The sequence below is a fragment of the Mesocricetus auratus genome, unplaced genomic scaffold, assembly GCF_017639785.1.
Source record: "Mesocricetus auratus isolate SY011 unplaced genomic scaffold, BCM_Maur_2.0 Super-Scaffold_100045, whole genome shotgun sequence".
NCBI lineage: Eukaryota > Metazoa > Chordata > Mammalia > Rodentia > Cricetidae > Mesocricetus > Mesocricetus auratus.
The window spans coordinates 6654366-6671672 of record NW_024429222.1 but is presented as its reverse complement, the minus strand read 5'-3'; the positions used below and the strand labels follow the sequence as shown (position 1 = coordinate 6671672).

At 44.6% G+C, this 17307-nt stretch overlaps 1 protein-coding gene across 2 annotated transcripts in view; it reads right to left on the bottom strand.

The window, feature by feature from the left end:
- Positions 1–17307, bottom strand: part of Fto (FTO alpha-ketoglutarate dependent dioxygenase) — a 349466-nt gene that overhangs the window by 238311 nt on the left and 93848 nt on the right. For both annotated transcript variants that reach the window (XM_040735285.1, XM_005079155.4), the window contains exon 3: positions 8309–8927. In XM_040735285.1, the coding sequence (XP_040591219.1) occupies positions 8309–8927 (619 nt within the window). The remainder of the gene's footprint in view (positions 1–8308; positions 8928–17307) is intronic.

Genomic DNA, 17307 nt, shown 5'->3' with positions numbered 1-17307 from the left:
ACACCCCGACAATATAGTCTCCAAACCCTAGACAACCTTGGCAGGCATACAGAGACTGAGAAAACTTCCAAGAAACTTGCGATGTCACACAGAACACCAGAACCAGACCATCTGGGCAAACCAAAGGCATTATTTGTCCATCCAATACTCAGACAAAGATATATCTAGGTTCAAAGACAGCCAAGGGACATCTACAAAGGCTGGGGGCGGTTGCTTACAGACCATAAGCTCAAGGACAGCCAGGAAGGGAAGGACTGACCATAGCATTGGTGCTGTGGAGTCCCTGGCCTTAGTACTACTTTTTACATTGAGCAGTTAAGGGAACACATGAACAAAAGACTATCAAGACACAGGCTATGCCTTTAGGGGGTGATTCACTTGCAAACATGCAGAGAACTCATCGAGACTTTGCAGGACAGGAAGAGTTTACTAGAGAAACAGAGCATTGCTGGTATGTACCTGGGTGCTAGACAGACCTATATATTTTGATTTAAGAGCAATTCCTCAGGCTGTGTATTTATGACATTCATGTTGAACTTTTTTTCTAATTTGGTAAGTTGGAAGTTAAGAAAGTCTCAGAAAGTAGATGAAAACTACTCAAAACTATTGAAAGTATGTGAACAGAAATGTCAACAACCTTCACATGGGTTCTAGAAAAGAGAAAATTGGAGAGAAAGACATAAATCATTAGCAAAATTAATTCAAGAAAATGTTCAAAACTTAAGGAAATATGCTTCTGATTGAAATATCTATAAAACAGAAATATGACAGATGAAACAGAATCACTGTGGTACCGCCAAAAAGGTGAAATAAATAAATAAGAAAGCCAGAGCTACCAATATTGGTGTTGTATCCTAAAAATATTATAGCAAAATTATTTCTTATCATGATTTCCACACCCAACATAAATACACACTTCAAAGTATACTATAAAGTAATTTTAAGACCTCCAAAGTCAAAAATTTACATCCTGGGTCACAAAGAAGGTGCGCTTGACATGAAGACTGACAACCTGAGTTCAACCCTCAGGGTCCATATGGTGAAAGGAGAGAACTGCCTTCTGCAAGACAAGACATTCTCTGACCTCCACACACAGCTCTCTGCCTCTTAGTCTCTCTCTCTCTCTCTCTCTCTCTCTCTCTCTCTCTCTCTCTCTCTCTCTCTCTCTCTCTCTCTCTCCTCCCTCTCTCTCCTTCCCTCTCTCATTCTTTCTCTCTCTCTCTCTCTCTCTCTCTCTCTCTCTCTCTCTCTCTCACACACACACACACACACACACAGGCACACACAAAGATACAGAGAGAGAAATGCAGTATTTAAAAATGCAAATTACTTCCTAAAATCTTTTTCTCTAGTGTATTTGGAGAACACCAAGGCTAGAAAACAAGAAGGGGTGAGTGAGAGTAAGGACTTGGAAGAATCAAAACAGACAAAATAACCCTCTGTATTATGTTGCAGACATTAGAGGGGGATAGCTGCCACCAGGTACAGAGGGTGGCCAATCCCATACAGAGAAGATAGATGATTCTGGATGGCATCACTTTAATATGAAACTGACAAAGAGCTGATGGTCCTGCACATGCTGAAGAGAGATTTGGAGCGGTGGTAGAGAGTGAGTGTAGGATTTAACTTGTTTTAAGTACATAGAAAACTGTGCAAACAGAAGAGTCAAGATTCACATTAACACAGAGATGCTGACAAGTTAAAAAGGTAAACTGAGCACAGATTATTAGACATGCCGAACAGCATTTGCATGGACACGATTCCTGTGAAAGTTGAGTACCAGCGTAACCAAAATTATAGCATATCTCCAAACAGGAGGAACAAGGGGAATTCAGGAGTGTGTAAGCATAACCAGAGGAGTAGGAGTAAACCCTCACCTTCCAAATCAGGAAACCAACCAATAATATGAAAAGCATATGCTAAGGCATCCCAAAACATGCCTGAAAGAAAAGAGTAGAAATGCCCCCCACAGGGAATGAACACAGTGAGAGGAGGTGCAGATAACTACAACTTCCTTTTAACAAATATCTTCTAGAAATATCTGAGGTTTTTAAAAGTCATATGACTGGAATAATTTAGCAAAATTATCCACAGTCCTGTGGTGGATTCTGTTCTCAGTAGCATTTTATGAATTAAAAAAAAATGGAGCCACAAAGAATTGAGGTAACTTCCCTAAGGTCACAACTAATTAGGATAAACTGTCAATCAACAGTCCAGGTTTAAAATGTCCAGTTAGTATCACAGACAGAGAAATCTTCCCACTCCAACTTGTGCACCTCACCTTTCCTAACTGCCTCAAGACAGCAGTAAAGAACGGATCCAACTTTGGAGTAAGCAATTTAAAACCATGTACTTGAAGAGGTATTAATACCGGGAATACATAAAGAACTCTGATATGGCTTAAATGTAAAATGGCCCCCAGCTCTTGGTGCTGTTTCAGGAGGCTGTGGAACTCTCAGGAGGTGGAGCCTCTCTGGAGGAAGTAGGTCACTCAGAGTGGGTTTCACTTCCTGGTGAAAACTAATCCAATCTGAAAAAACTCCAATTAAAACTGAGCAGACTGTATAGATGCTTCCATAAAGATGCATGAATGGGTGACAGCACAGAAAGAGTGCTCGGTGTCACCTGCTTGCCAGGGAAGTGCATATAAAACCAGCGCATTTCACACACACATGAGGTGGAATAGTACTCAGGCATAATGAAGAATAGAATTCTGAAACATACATAAACAGTCATTAGGTATGTTCAATAAAGTAAGGCAGACACAAAAGGACAAATATGTGATTTTACTCACACAAGATATCCAGAGTTCAATCTGTTACATATTGAAAGGAGTGCACAGTCAACAGACAGAAGGCAGGGAAGAGACCAGACATCAGCAGATGAGACTGTGCTCATTAGCACACACAGCACAGGGCGGCTTCTCTCTCCCTAGAGAATGGAAGGTCTGCAAGGGCAAATATCTAGCCGGGACTTTCTAGAGAGGTGCACGCGGGGCTTGAGGAGCTGATGCAGCTGTTGGGGACTATGTGCAGTCTGTGTTCTCTCAAGGCCCTCTCAGCTAACATTCCTCTTCATGGCTGACTAACACAGCTGAACAGGCCAGCTGTAACATCACAGGAATTTTGTTTTTACAACTGAGGCACTCTATCAAAATCCCTAAAGACAGACAGTAGAACAGTGGTTACTAGGGGATGAGGGAAGACAGACCAAGGAGTTAGTATGGAATGATGAAAACATTTTGGAAATGGACAGCGGTTCCCACAAAAACATGAATGAGTTTAATGCCACTGACTGAATGGTATGCTTAAAATAAATTATGTAACAACTTAACATGCATACAATTGTACCATAATAGAAAAAATAGTAAAATGAGATTGAACTACCGATGCATAAAAATTATGGATAAACCTCAAAATAATTATGCTAACTAAGTGCATAAAGTCAGACCCCCCCCAAAAATTAAAAGAGCATATACATAATTTCACTTGTGTAAATTTTAGAAAACGGCAACTAGTGACAGAAAGCAGATCTGTGGATTCCCAAAGATGGCAACAAGGTCTCATCAAGGACTCAGAACCAGGCCTGGGGTGATGGTATGCTAGCAACCTTGACAGTAGTCATGGCTTCACAAGGGTACTAGAACAACATCTGGAGACTACTGCCTGGCATTTAACCTGACTAAAGCTTCTAGGACAGAAACCTCTCCACCCTTGCTGCCTTGGCCTTCTCTTGACAGGGCCTCCTCTGCTGGTCTTCTCCACCACGGGCACCGAGTCCTGCTACTCACATTTGGGTGCTATCCTGATTCATATCAACTCTGCCTATTCTGATATATCCCATCAGCTGGGTTACGATGTCCTCCTCTTTCAGCTGTCTTGTTCTCGGTGTTGCTTCCCTTCTATACCCAATTCACTCAAGGATCAAGCCCAGTACTTTGTATGCTAACTGGCAAAGGTCTACCTGTTGCCCTCCACATCCTCAACAGAGGCAGGGATACTGGTCTTGCTCACTGTTCATGCTGAACTACTAGATGATTGCTTGCCAAATAGGAGGCATATACTGACTACTGGGTGGACACATGGTGATTTCCTAGTCTTTCCTCAAATCAGAGCCCCGAATTGGAGCCCTGAAGTCCTAAGGAAGTTACTTTCTAGACTATCACACATTGGACAAGAACACATGGATTGGCCTCCTCGGCCCTTCAGGATATATCCAGAAACTAATGAAGAGACTCCATTAAACTGGACACTGCTGAATATTCATGCATGAATTTTCTCATAAAGACAACATGACAGGGAATTGTGCCTTCCAGACTAAAAAGAAAGAAAAGAACCAAAAGTGGTAATAAGAGGATGGGCAGGTAGCTCAGCAGGTAAGAATGCTTGCTCTACAAACATTAGGACTTGAGTTCAAACCCCTAATGAGCATGTAACTGTGTAAGCCCGCATTGGGGACAATGTGATTCTAGCCCACTGGCAGACTTCATCTCACGGCAGCAAGAGGGAAAGTGGTAGAAGAAAATATCCAGTCCTGCCCTACTCTCCATATGCCCACGCACAGGCAGCTCATCTGAACACTCTTGTGCATGCACCACAGACACGCACGCACGCACGCACATGCACACGCAGGCTCTGCATGCACAAAATGGCAATCAAAAGTTAAGTCTAAGTGGCACCTTCAAAGGTGTTCTAATCATAGAACAAGTCACTGGACAATATTAACTATGAGTTTTAATGCTTTCCCTGCTAAAATTCATTTTTTTATAACTAGGAGTAACAAGCAATTGCCACCAAGCCTGGAATATATGATAATCAAATACGCTGCCTATTTACATATGGTTCCCTGAAGCCACTCCTGATTAAAAATTGTACCATTTCAATCTTCTTTCTAGAAATATCTATTAGCTAGAAATGCATGTGAAGTCCAATAAATTTAGAATATAATTACACGTATCCTATACAAATTGCTTCTCAATGGCTTCTACTCATGAAAATAGAGCAAAGAGCAATGATCAGCTCATTATAAATCTACAGAAGATTCCCCAGGAAAAGGTAGTGAGAGCAACTCCACAAAGACCTTAAGCTGCAGCTCATTTAAGTTCAGCAGAAAATAATCACTTCTGATCTGAGCTCCCAGTGCACCTTGGGAAGCACTCCATGGGTGAGCCACACTCTCTGACTGGCACCCTCACTAAGTAATGCAGTTCTAACCACTTGGAGGCTAGAACCAAGGGACTCGAAGAGTCTCGTCCAGGTCCAACGTGGTCTCACTCCACAATCACAATCTCAAGATCACAGCTAACCTCAGCCAGTCTGTCAAGGCAAGGAGAGATGGGCCATGTCCTTGGAGCCCCATGCTGTCCAGACTCTTTAGCAATGATCCACATCTTTAGCGCTGAACACTTTAAAGGGCATGGAAAACAGTCCAGTTTCAATGTTTCCACAGGCTGTAGTCTCTCTAGCCCTACTGAACCCTAAGCAGGACCTGAACCCAAAGGCTCCCTTAAAGTCCACCCTTACCACAGTTGTAGCAGAGACATGAAGAGACCAGAACTACATACATGTGTCACTTGGAAGAAATACAATCACTGGGACATTTCAAGGCCATTGGTTTGCAACTACAGAGACACAGAGACGGTAAGAGAATGGCTCCGCTTTGCAGACTATTCTCATCCAACCCACTCCCGTCCCCACATGTGTGTGCTGGAAGGTACAGCACGGAGGGGAAGCACACACGAAAGGAGAAGAAGGGACCAGTACCAGAAAGGAAGGCTAGCAGCGTATTCCCTTAGCCACTCTAGAAACCGGACACTTGAGCATTTTTAAACCCTCATTCCTGAAGCAGCTAACTGCTCAGATAGGAAATGCATGTCCATAAGTCACACAGCCATAGGTCTCTAGTCCTGCTCCTACTAGCTGCCAACAAGTGCCCAGTTTCCTCGTCTGTCCCTTAACAATGGAGATGCATTCTGAGAATTAGATGCTTGGGATTTGTATCCCTGTAGGAAAATCCCTGAGTGAAATCTGCCAAGCACAGATGGTGCAGGTCAGCCACTTCATACAGTCTCTTGATGCACTCAAGAGACGGTGTAATATGAGGTCAAAGAAGCAACTGCCCACTTACCACAGCATAGAGTTCTGCAGTAACTTTCTTTTAATAAACACAAGACACACCAAAACAGAAAAAAATGATGACCTAGTAAATACATGACCCATGCAGTCACTTATGATCATAGTGGTATGGGCAGAACTGGATATGCTATTCCTGCAAAGAAGATGGCTTGTTCACATGTATTAGTTAGTAACTCACTGACTGTGATATTACAAAGTCACCAGATAATAGAAACTTTTCACATCCATTACAGGTTTATAGAGCTAACATCGTACATGTGGCCATTGATCAAAACAGCCTTCCATGGGGCATGACAGCACTTCGTTTCTACTTTAGTCACTGGGTATTGTGAACAAGATGAAATTGGCTAAAACATGGGAAGTACTTAAAGTGTCTGGCCACAGCAGGTGCTCAGGGAAGTGCTGTCACTGTTATTTGATAGAGTCTGGCCATCTTGGAGACTAGGAGAACAAAGGAATTGAACTGCTCTGTTCTTACAGACTGGAATCCTGTGAGCCTCTCTTCCAGCTAGTAATTGCACATGAAAATATTTCTTTAAAAGTTTTTTGATATGATTTTATTTACTCTGTGTGTGTGCGTGTGTGTGCATACGCATCTCAACCTGTATTTGGGGGTCAGAGGGCATTTTGCAGGAGTCAGTTTTCTCCTTTTCACCATGTGGGTCCTAGAGGCCCAATTCTGGGAGTCAGGCATAGCAACAGGGGCCTTGCCCCCTGAGCCATTCCACTAGCCCAACAATCCTATATGTATACAATTTGCATTTCTAGTCTTTACCACTCTTAACTATTCCCAATCATAGATGCTGTTTGTAAATTTTAGATTCCTTTCTTGATCACCCATGAAAGGGAAGTACAATAGACTGCTTGAACTGCAGTTTGGGATCAGGGCAGCAGGGCAGAGCACAAAGGCAGCTGGGTGGCTGCCTGAGCTATCCCAGGCACGGCAGCCGGCTCTGAGACCTGCCTCCTCAGAAACAGCTAACCAACTCCATTGTTCCTGGAGAGTTCTCAAATCCCCAGCAGGCCAGATTCGAGATCCGAGGACCTTGGCTCTTCCCTCTGGGACAGTCCTGAATTACTTGAAGGGATATTTAGGTTGCCATCACTATTCAAGATGGCAGGGAAGCTGGTGAAATTTCCAACCACTCAACTTTGTTTCTTGTTTTGGACTGATAGTTCAAGGTAAATTTAGAAAAGATTCAAAAGAAAATTTTGAGATTGGAAAAATGAAGAAATTTAAGAGTACCATGAGATGGATTTTTTTTTTGCTCTTAAACAATTTTTCCAAAATAGGCATTTACGCAAACAAAAAACAAGTAACAACAACAAAAATCAATAAAGAAACTGGAATTATCAGAAAACAATGACCTTAAAAATTCTAGTTCATTCTCTCATATGACTTAGCACTCTAGTTTTACGAGGAAATTCTTGCATTCCTTTGTCTAATAATCAGGTAGTAAAAGAGTCAGTGGTCCTGCTGTCTGCTGTGCTCCACACACTCAGCACCTGTTTGTAATCCTGTTCTGAGAAACTCTTGGGGACCCTTGATAAATAGAAACACAACAGCAGGAAAAGATGGCTGGGTCACCATGTTGGCAATCTACAGCTCTCTGCTGCAAGGCGTCGTCAGACCTTAGAAAAGGCAAGAAAACTGGAATGTCTGCCTACAGAAGCCACTTAACTGCTTCTGCCAAGGGGGTCTTATAAAAATGATGGAAGCCAAGAACAGGCCCATACCTGACAGATCCCAACCATCGAGATAGTGATGTCGGGCATAACGAAGCATTTTGGCAAGGCAAGAACGTGTACAGTATGAGAACTGGGGAGGGCTTGACAGATCCCTGTTTTCCCGGCTCTTTCTCAGCACGCTAATTGTGGTGACTGAACAGCCTACTCCGAGCATTAAAGAACAGCAATTGGCTGTATGGATCTGACTGCCGTGCTCCTGGGCGATGGGAAGACAAAATGACAGTAGTGCTTACATGCAGAAATATTCTGCACACAGTGGAGCAATGAGCCAGCGAGCATTTAAACGGGGGCAAGGGAAGCTCTGCACACATACTGGTGAGACAGGCTGGAAAAGGAAAGGGCACGCGACACACAAACACCTGTGTGTGCATGTATCTCTTCAGAGCCTGAGTGACACTGCTTTCCCCCAGAACAGGCGTATGTACCTTCACAGCTATAGCTGTACACTGCCACGGCTGATCTGTCCACCAGGTTCTCATCGTGATGCCAGCTCACCGCCATTTTCCCCATGCCGAAATAAGGCTCCTCTTTCAGGTAGGGCATTTTCTGAGGATCCATGAAGTTTAGTAAAGTCACGTTGTAGGCTGCTCTGCTCTTAATGTCCACTTCATCATCACAGGATGACCCCATGCCAACCCTGGGGAACTCTGCCATGCACAACGGCACGGCGTCTTCGTTGGCCTTCTCTTTGACAGCCAGTTCTTCCAAGGCCTGGATGGTCTCACCCTGCAGGTAGTCATTGAGCTTGAGGAAGGTCTGACACGCAGCAGCGATCTCGGCCTCTGTGTAATTGATGGTGCAGCCCTTCACTGGCCAGGGCACTGTGAACAGTCTGGTGTTCAGGTACTTGTAGGTACAGCCTGGGTCTCCGATGAGGATGCGAGACACTGGGGTGAGCACATCTTTGCCTTGGATCCGAACCAGGTCCCGAAACAGGCAGCCATGCTTGTGCAGAGTGAGGAAGGCCTCAGGGACCTCTTTATGCAGCTCCTCCGATATACTGCCGGCTTCCCGCAGAACCAGTTTAGGGTATTTCAGCTGCCACTAAAACGAAACCAAAGGGAGAAATTGGTATGGACGGCTATCATCTTATTATTTCCACAAGTCTGTTTTCCTTCTAAGAGTCCAGGGAGAAACTAAACTAGCTAGTGGTTTTCCCATGTAGAGTTCATATCTTGCCAGTCTAAAGAAAAAACCTACACAAAACTGACAGGAGACTCTCCGATGAGCACTGTCAGGTTGAAGCGATAACTACTAATAATCAACACAAACAAAAAATAAATTAGAATAATTTGGCCGTTGAATTCCAGGCTTCCTGTGCCCACACTGCCCCCACCTTCAATCTCTCTTGCATCCTTTTACTTTGCAGAAAACATGATTTTATTCACGAATTTACTATTGCCTACTGTCAAGAGTTTTCATCCATGCCAGGTGTCATTCTGACTCACCCAGACTGGCTAATTTCTCATGCTTTCACGTACACTATGAGATCCAGTTTACAGATACAACAGTGAAGCAGCCAGGCACTGGGAAAGCTTGCCCCAAGTTACCCTGGCAAATATCAGCCCAGGATGTAAGCCTCTAGGCTGCAGTGTCTGTCTGGCTCCAGTGGGGGTGATCTTAACTATCTGAACCCCTTTCAATTACTGGCAAACTGGCTTCTGGTTCAAGACACTCACCTAAAGAAAACTCACCTCTCTGGAAGCAAATACACTAAAGTTCTATGAACACATGCACCATGACAATTGGATTCATGGCTATAATACTAGTGCCCGGAATAGTCTGCAAAAGGCAGTTCTACTGGTGTCATGGGAATGGGTTATTCGGACAAATCCCACCCTAACAAAAACACACACTGATGCTGCTCAGCATTGTACTGGCTTTCCTGGCACAGGATTTACGCCCCTGCAAAGGTTAATCTGACTTGCTTCCTCAGTTCCTGGCCGAGTCCTCAAGGAAAAGCCTAGGGATAGCAACCCACTTACTAGCCTCAGACCACTGTGCTGCTCAGGCCTTCATGCCTGGGGAGGCAACATGCTCATTCCTGTGGGTGTATGCATGTACATGCAGATACATGTGCACCTGTGTGCAGAAGCCAGAGATCAAGGTCAGGTATCTTCTTTAATCACTCATTGGCTGGGTCTCTCACTGATTGGCTAGGCTGGCTGGCCAGAGAGCTAGAGGGATGGACTTGTCTCCACCTCCTCAGCATTAGGATGACAGATGTGCAATGGCTCCTGGATTTCTACATGGGTACTAGGGATCCAAACACAGGTCCTCAAGCAACAAGCTGTTTGCTACTACGGCATAATCTAGCCCATTCTGGCTCATTTACACAGCACTGAAAGGGAGCAATCCTTCAAGATTCTACAAGAAGCATACAAAAGAAAAACAGATTCATCAAATCTGAATGCGAGAAGTAGAGTCTGCCTGCCCTGCTCTCAGAAGCCTATGTGCCTTATGATCATGGATGTAACATCAAAGTACATGCGGTGTGCTGCTGTGTATGGTCTCGAATGTAATGGGAAAGGGCATTGCATGGGCTATTGCATGTGGCACACTGTTGTACACTGTCAGAGATCCACCCAGAACTTAGTGTCTGCACTTCATTTATCCAAACTGCAAAATGGGGGCAGCAATACCACGCTTTGCATCTGCACAGCCCAGGAAGACAATCGTGTAAGCAATACAATCTTGTAAACAGAGAATATCACGGAACCATACACATCTGGTCTCAAAACAAGGAGAGGAGAAAGGAGGGGGAGGAAGGATGGGAAAATAAAGCTCTATACCTATTATTATGTTTATACAACTAACAACCAATCATTTACTTATACACGATCTATTTTGTGGTATCCATATTACAGAGAGAGTGTATCAAAGACATTTTTTAAAGGATTAGTGGATTTGAATGTATGTTTTTAAAATGTTTGTACAAAATGAAGCATACAGTTAATAATCAAGCTCTAATTGAAAAATATTTGCAACCTATATAATAAAAATAGGATTAATAAATATTTTTAATAAGAGGCCACTAAGAGTTCAGATATATGTGTAATTATGTATTATGTATATGACACATGTGTTATATACATTATACGTATACAGTAATAACAATAAAAAGCGGCTGTGTATTGAAAAGAGCAAAGGTAGGTGGTGCACTGGAGAGTTTACAGGGAGAAAAGAGGAGGAAAAACAATGTAATATAATCTTAAAAAATAAAAAATTGAAAAATAAAGCTTCCAGAGCTAACAGGTTACTATTTTTAAATTTTTTTTGAAAAGACATAAGTACTAAAAAACAAACTGGAGAAAAATGGGGTTAGAAGTTGAAAGCACTAGCCTCTAGGTATGCACTTTGTATATTTTAATTTTGGCCTTTAACATCTATATGATTTTCTAAAATAGATGTAATCTATTTTGAATCAGAAAAAAATCAAGGAAAAGATTATTTTAACATATTTTTCATGGCAATTCTTAAATTTGCTAGAAAATTATTCTTGATGACATGATAAAATGACACAGAATCATCAGCCCCCCTCACCAAAACTTCTGCCTTATTTAAATCTGGTATGTCTGTTACAGCGAGATGAGAACAATTAATGACAGTAGGATAATTCTGCCACAGTCTCAAAGATGGACGGGAGAAAATGCCTTCCCGATGTGTCCTCGCCCTCATCTACTATTTAGACAGTAGTTAATCTAGTACCTGACTCACGGAACAGCTACGGACATTAGTTATGAATTGTCTTAGAAAGAACAGCAAGTAACTTTGGAGAAGAGATGAACATTAAATAATCTGAGTTCATCCTGTCAGGCGAGCAAGTTCACTTTCCGTTTAGACAGGTATATGAGGAACATCAGATAGCACACAGTAATTTGGAACAGCTGTTGGCAGATTTTCAAATATGTTAGTGTAATTTTTTTACTAATCCTGTTTTTCTAGGGAGTATACAGTCATGAAATCATATTATCACTGGTTTGGTTGCACACTATATTTCTGAAATCTGTGAATATTTCTAGGGTATAAAAGATGATGTTTAATTTAGTATTTGAAAAGGTATGGTAACCATAATGTGCCAGCATGCATGCCCTACCCAAAGGCTTGGGAGACCTGCAACACTGCATGCCCTACCCAAAGGCTTGGGAGACCTGCAACACTGCATGCCCTACCCAAAGGCTTGGGAGACCTGCAACACTGCATGCCCTACCCAAAGGCTTGGGAGACCCGCAACACTGGCTCTCCAGAGGCGAGGCTTTGTCTTTGCCAATTTTAATGAACTACGTACAAATTCTATTTTTTCCTTTCCTACCAAGGGATGGTCTGAAATGACTTCATCATTCGGAGAAGACAGGCATGGTGCTAAATGAGCGAGACACTCATTTACAGGAGGAAAACTCAAATGAGGCCCAATGTAACTCTATCTTCAATTGCGAGAACAGAATTTACTACCTGTAAGGAGCCTGGGACACGCCTGCACCTGACAATGTCAGTGGCCCCTCTATAACCTGCTGCCCCATTCTTTGATGTAACACTTCATGCTTTGCCCTCTGGAGCATCCTGCATGCTGTCCTTCATAATATTTTCTACATCATTTTTTACTGAAAATACTTGCAACTTGGCAACAATCCCAACACTAAAAGGCTACACACTCGCTTGGCCCAGCTGCCAGCTGTAGGATGCCAAGCAGGACCCAGAGGAAGCACACTTCTGAAGACCTATGTAGGATCTGCTATAGCTGTCACAGCCAGGTTGGTGAAACCAGAGATCTGCTAGTGACACAAAGAATTGGTTCATGCATTTGTTCACTCAACAGCTCAGGCTACTCTGCGTGTTCATGTAACATCTAACCAGCACTTGTTATGCACCAGACACTGGATAAAGGCCATAAATATGCTGATAAAAGTAAGCTAGGTCCTACTGATAATGTCTCATATTTTAACTGCACAGACAGAATGGAAAGTAATGGAGTAAGACGTTACCAGGGCAGAAGTACAAGCACACTGTCAAGAGGAGGAGGGGACAGTGGGGGAGGAAAGTTTGTTAAACCCTCCCTTGGGGGCTTAAAGACCAGTCAGGCGCACACCATCTACAAAGTACTAAGTTCCAGGAATGCCAGAGAACGAAACATCACCCACTCTCTTCAAGCTTATATCTGGGAAGGAGAGACAGATACAAATGAATAAACAGATTAAGATGGCAATGAGAGCTTGAGAGGAACTGGGCTGCTGTGAGAAGTATGGCCACCTCACGTCTCTCCAGCAAAGTGACCAGAGGACAGAAGAATGAAAGAAGGAGGATGCCAGCCTGCAAAGACCCGAGTGGGAGAGCTCCAGGTGAAAGGAGCACAGCACTAAAGTTGTAGGGCAGGAGTGTGCTTGACACGGTCCAGGAAGAGGAAGAGGAAGAGGAAGAGGAAGAGGAAGAATGCCACTGTAAGAGGAGGATGTGGGGTAAGGAGCTAGGAAATCATGAATTCGGGTGAGGGAACAGTGAGGAGTTACAGTACTTGGTACTTTATATGTCAATGTCCAGTGCCAGGCTTCTAGGTTTCTACTACGAACACGTTGAGAAGCTACCACAGGACTCTCAGCAAGAAAGCAGACAGAGCTAATTAAAGAAAGCTCCGGGGCAGGGTGGGTGGGTAGTGAGTTGGCTCTGTGGGTAAAAGCACTTGCTGCCAATCCTGATGACCCACACAGTGGAAGGAGAGAACAAACTCCCACAAACTGTCCTCTGGCTTCCACATGTATACCATGGCACCACACATGCGCACACACAGGCAAAAAAAATTAAATGAATAAAACCATTTAAGATTTCCCCAGATGAGGCAGAGGAAGAGTGGAGAAGCTGGGAGGCAACTGCAACAGGGATGAAGGCAGTTCTGGCCTCAGGGGAAGCAGAGGAGGCAGGAAGCAGTCAGATCATTCTTCACCAGTGGGGCTCCCAGGACATGAACAGAGTGTGCCGTATTATGGAGGGCACGTTTCTTAGGGGGAATGGGTGGCTGCCAGGCAGTATGGGGGAGGGGGTGCTGGCAGGCACAAAGCAGGAAGGAGAGGCAGGGCAGGGATGGAGTATGGCAAGGCGCAATACAACACTGCTGCCCGCCAGAGCCATATTAGGTGGCGGGTAAGACACTGGACACAGAGGTAGTCTGGGTCTACTTGTCAGTGGCCTGGTAGGTGATAAGTGGACACACCAAGTTTGAACTTTGCCTTGGAAACAAGAGACTCAACAAAATGAACAAAGCAAAGGGGTACACACTGGGCCAGGCGTGGGGGCGCACGCCTTTAATCCCAGCACTCGGGGAGGCAGAGGCAAGCGGATCTCTGTGAGTTCAAGGCCGGGCTAGACCAACAGCCTCCAAAACAATACAGAGAAACCCTGTCTCATAAAACAAAAACAAAAAAAAAAAGAGGTACACACTGAACACAATTCTAAAAAGAATGGTTCTGACGGCACTGGAGGGCACCTATCAGGACAATGCCAAAATGCTACAAATGGGAGATAAACATGGGCTCCAACTATGCCGGCAAAGGCAGGAATCTGAGACATCCTGGGGAAGTCAAATTGCCAGGACCTAATGGCCGGCCAGGGGACAGAAGCAGTGGGTAGCAGTTGAAGACAGTGAGATCTGTAGCCTGAAGAACAGGATAAGGGGACCCACTAGAGGGGGAAACAGCCAGTGCTGAAGAGCACGAATCCTTAATAAAATGTAAGTCACTTCCTGTGACAGGCATGCACTAAACCTCTTGTCACCTCTCCCCACTCCTGGGCAAGTTCCCCACAACTGTCAACATCTGGCCTCTGCTCTCAGCTCTCACTCACATTTGTCAGCTTTGGGCGCTTCCACCTTCAAACACGTCTCGGAGGCCTAGCTGTTCCTTAGGCCAGGACCTCCCAATTGAACATCTTGTCACATGGCTCTTTTTCATAACTCCCACACTATCCATCCCGCAAGGAAGCACAAAGAAACAGGGACCTTCTGTCACCTTTCACAACGTTAATTCCTAACACATTCCAGGGCCGCGGTAGGGAGGCTAAAGAGCATGCAGTCAACTAATAAGGACCAGACTGAGGTGGGGTACCAGGAAGACTTTCAGGTAGAACCTTCTAGTACGAAGTCAGGACTCGGGGTGGTCACAAGGAAGCAAGAATGGGGAGAATCTGGGGCCACTGGAAAAGAGACAAGTCATCTAAGAAAGACTAAGAGATACAAGAAAGGCAGAAGTAGCAGAGTGTGACTCCGAGCCAGGTAGCAGAAGCCTGGTCCTTAGATTACCTGCTTGTAAATCTCAAAAAGGCTTTAACCCTCTCTGTGCCTCAGCTTCCTCCGCTCAAAAGAGAGCTTTGCAAAGGCTTCCGTGGAGGACTGCGGTGGTATTTAAATAAGCTAATGTGTGTGCTGCTCTCGGGACAGCACTGCTGCTGCCTGGCACCCAAGGAAAGGAGGGACACTGTAAGAGAGCCGGGGGACCTGCAATACTTCCCAGGGAGCACTCTGGACCTGGGGGACAGAGCTTGTCCTCTGAGTCACTGCTCATTTCCTGGTGTCCTGAGGCAAGCTAACTGATGTTCCCTTTGCTAGTCAGCTTCTGGCTGTTGACACTGCTGCTTTCCAGCTCTTCATTTCCCCAGGTGTTTTGAACCAGAACATGGCTCAGGGAGAAAGAGAAAGAGCCCAGCCTCGGAGTCTATCTATTTGAGCCTGGTCTTCGGTTCTGACATCCAGAAAGGAGCTTACTGTCTCCTGATGTTTAAAACAGTAGTGAGGGGCTGGAGAGATGGCTCAGTGGTTAAGAGCACTGACTGTTCTTCTGGAGGTCCTGAGTTCAATTCCCGGCAACCACATGGTGGCTCACAACCACCTTGAATGAGATCTGGTGCCCTCCGCTGGCATGCAGGCAGAAGACTGTATACACAATACATAAATAAAATAAAATTAAATTAAATTAAATAAAAAACAGTACTGATAAGACCTGCCCTCAGTACCTCAGGGAGGCAGTTGCTGACTCCTGGGGAAATAAACGAGGCTGGTGTGGCAACTAAATATGAGAGCATTCACAAACAGTACAGTGCCTGGCACAGGCTAAGAGACAATCAACATGCCCACATGGTAGGTGTATGACATCAAAATTTTACCATAATCCTGCATAAGGAACCCAGTGTCAGACCTGAACCATTCATTCCTGTCATTTATAAATATTTTCAGTTAACAGTAAATGGGTAAAGAAAACACATTGTATACACACACAACGGAACACTACATAACCATAAAAAGAGGAATCTTACAGAATAGAACCGAACACAAGTCTCTAGAGATAAGGTAAGAGAAGGCGGAGCAGGGACAGAAAGAAGTTAAGAGGCGTGTGAAGCCTGGGAAGGGTGTCGGAGGAGAGGAAAAGCAGCCTCAAGAGCAGAGGGTCACCGTGGGCACCATACAGGAATACCACCACAGGCCCACTCATCCACACAAGTGATATGTGCTAATAATCACACACACTCTTAGTTTACGTTAAGAGACTGAGCTGGCTCCGTTTGTTTTGTCGCTGTTTCATTTCTGGTTTTATCCCACTCTGTTTGCTGAAGGTCCAGCCCTGCACTCCTGGGCTCATGTTTTCCTGCCAGCTCAACCACCCCGACCATGCGATTGCTGGTCTGTAAGTATGTCACCACAAAACAGCCTGTAAAACCAGAGTGTTACAGAAGCACTGGGGCTGATTAGCAGATATAGATTAGATAATGATAAGTGACTTTTAGGGTGGGCCTTAGGAAGTTAAGGAGCCCGGAGGCGTGGTCTGTTCGCCCCCTGCCCCTGGTGTGTGGCTGGGCAGAGCACAGCAGGCTATAACCTTTCCCATTTAGTTCTTCATGTTGCCCTTGCACAGCAGGCACTAAAGTGGAAAGGGCTGGAAGCTACACTGAGACAGCAGGAGTATCAGCAAGCACCTCATAGCTGACTGCCTTTGCTTGCTTTACAGGGGCTTTTCAAAACTACTTTCTCTCTATCACAAAATACATACATGTTTGCTGTGGCTAACGTGGCTAACCAGATACGCTAAAATGAGAACAACCTATCACTGCTGGCTACACTCTTTCTGTAATCAATCCTCTATTTCAAGATGCCATCTCCAGAGGAGTGTGTATGTGGGCAAAATCAAAATGCAAAGGACACTAGATTCATTATATAAGTGACTTGGAAAGCAACAAGGCATCATGACGCGGGCCTGTAATTGTCCCTGTGGAGGCTGAGTCTGAAGGATGTGAACTCAAAGCCAGCCTGAGGGAAATGGGCTGGGAGATGGCTCAGCTGTCAGTAGCACGTGCAGCTCGTTCAGAGGAGCTCAGTCCCTACACTGGGCAGCTCACAACCACCTGTAACTCTGCCCCTCCCCTTCTAGTCTCCATGGCCTCTGCACAC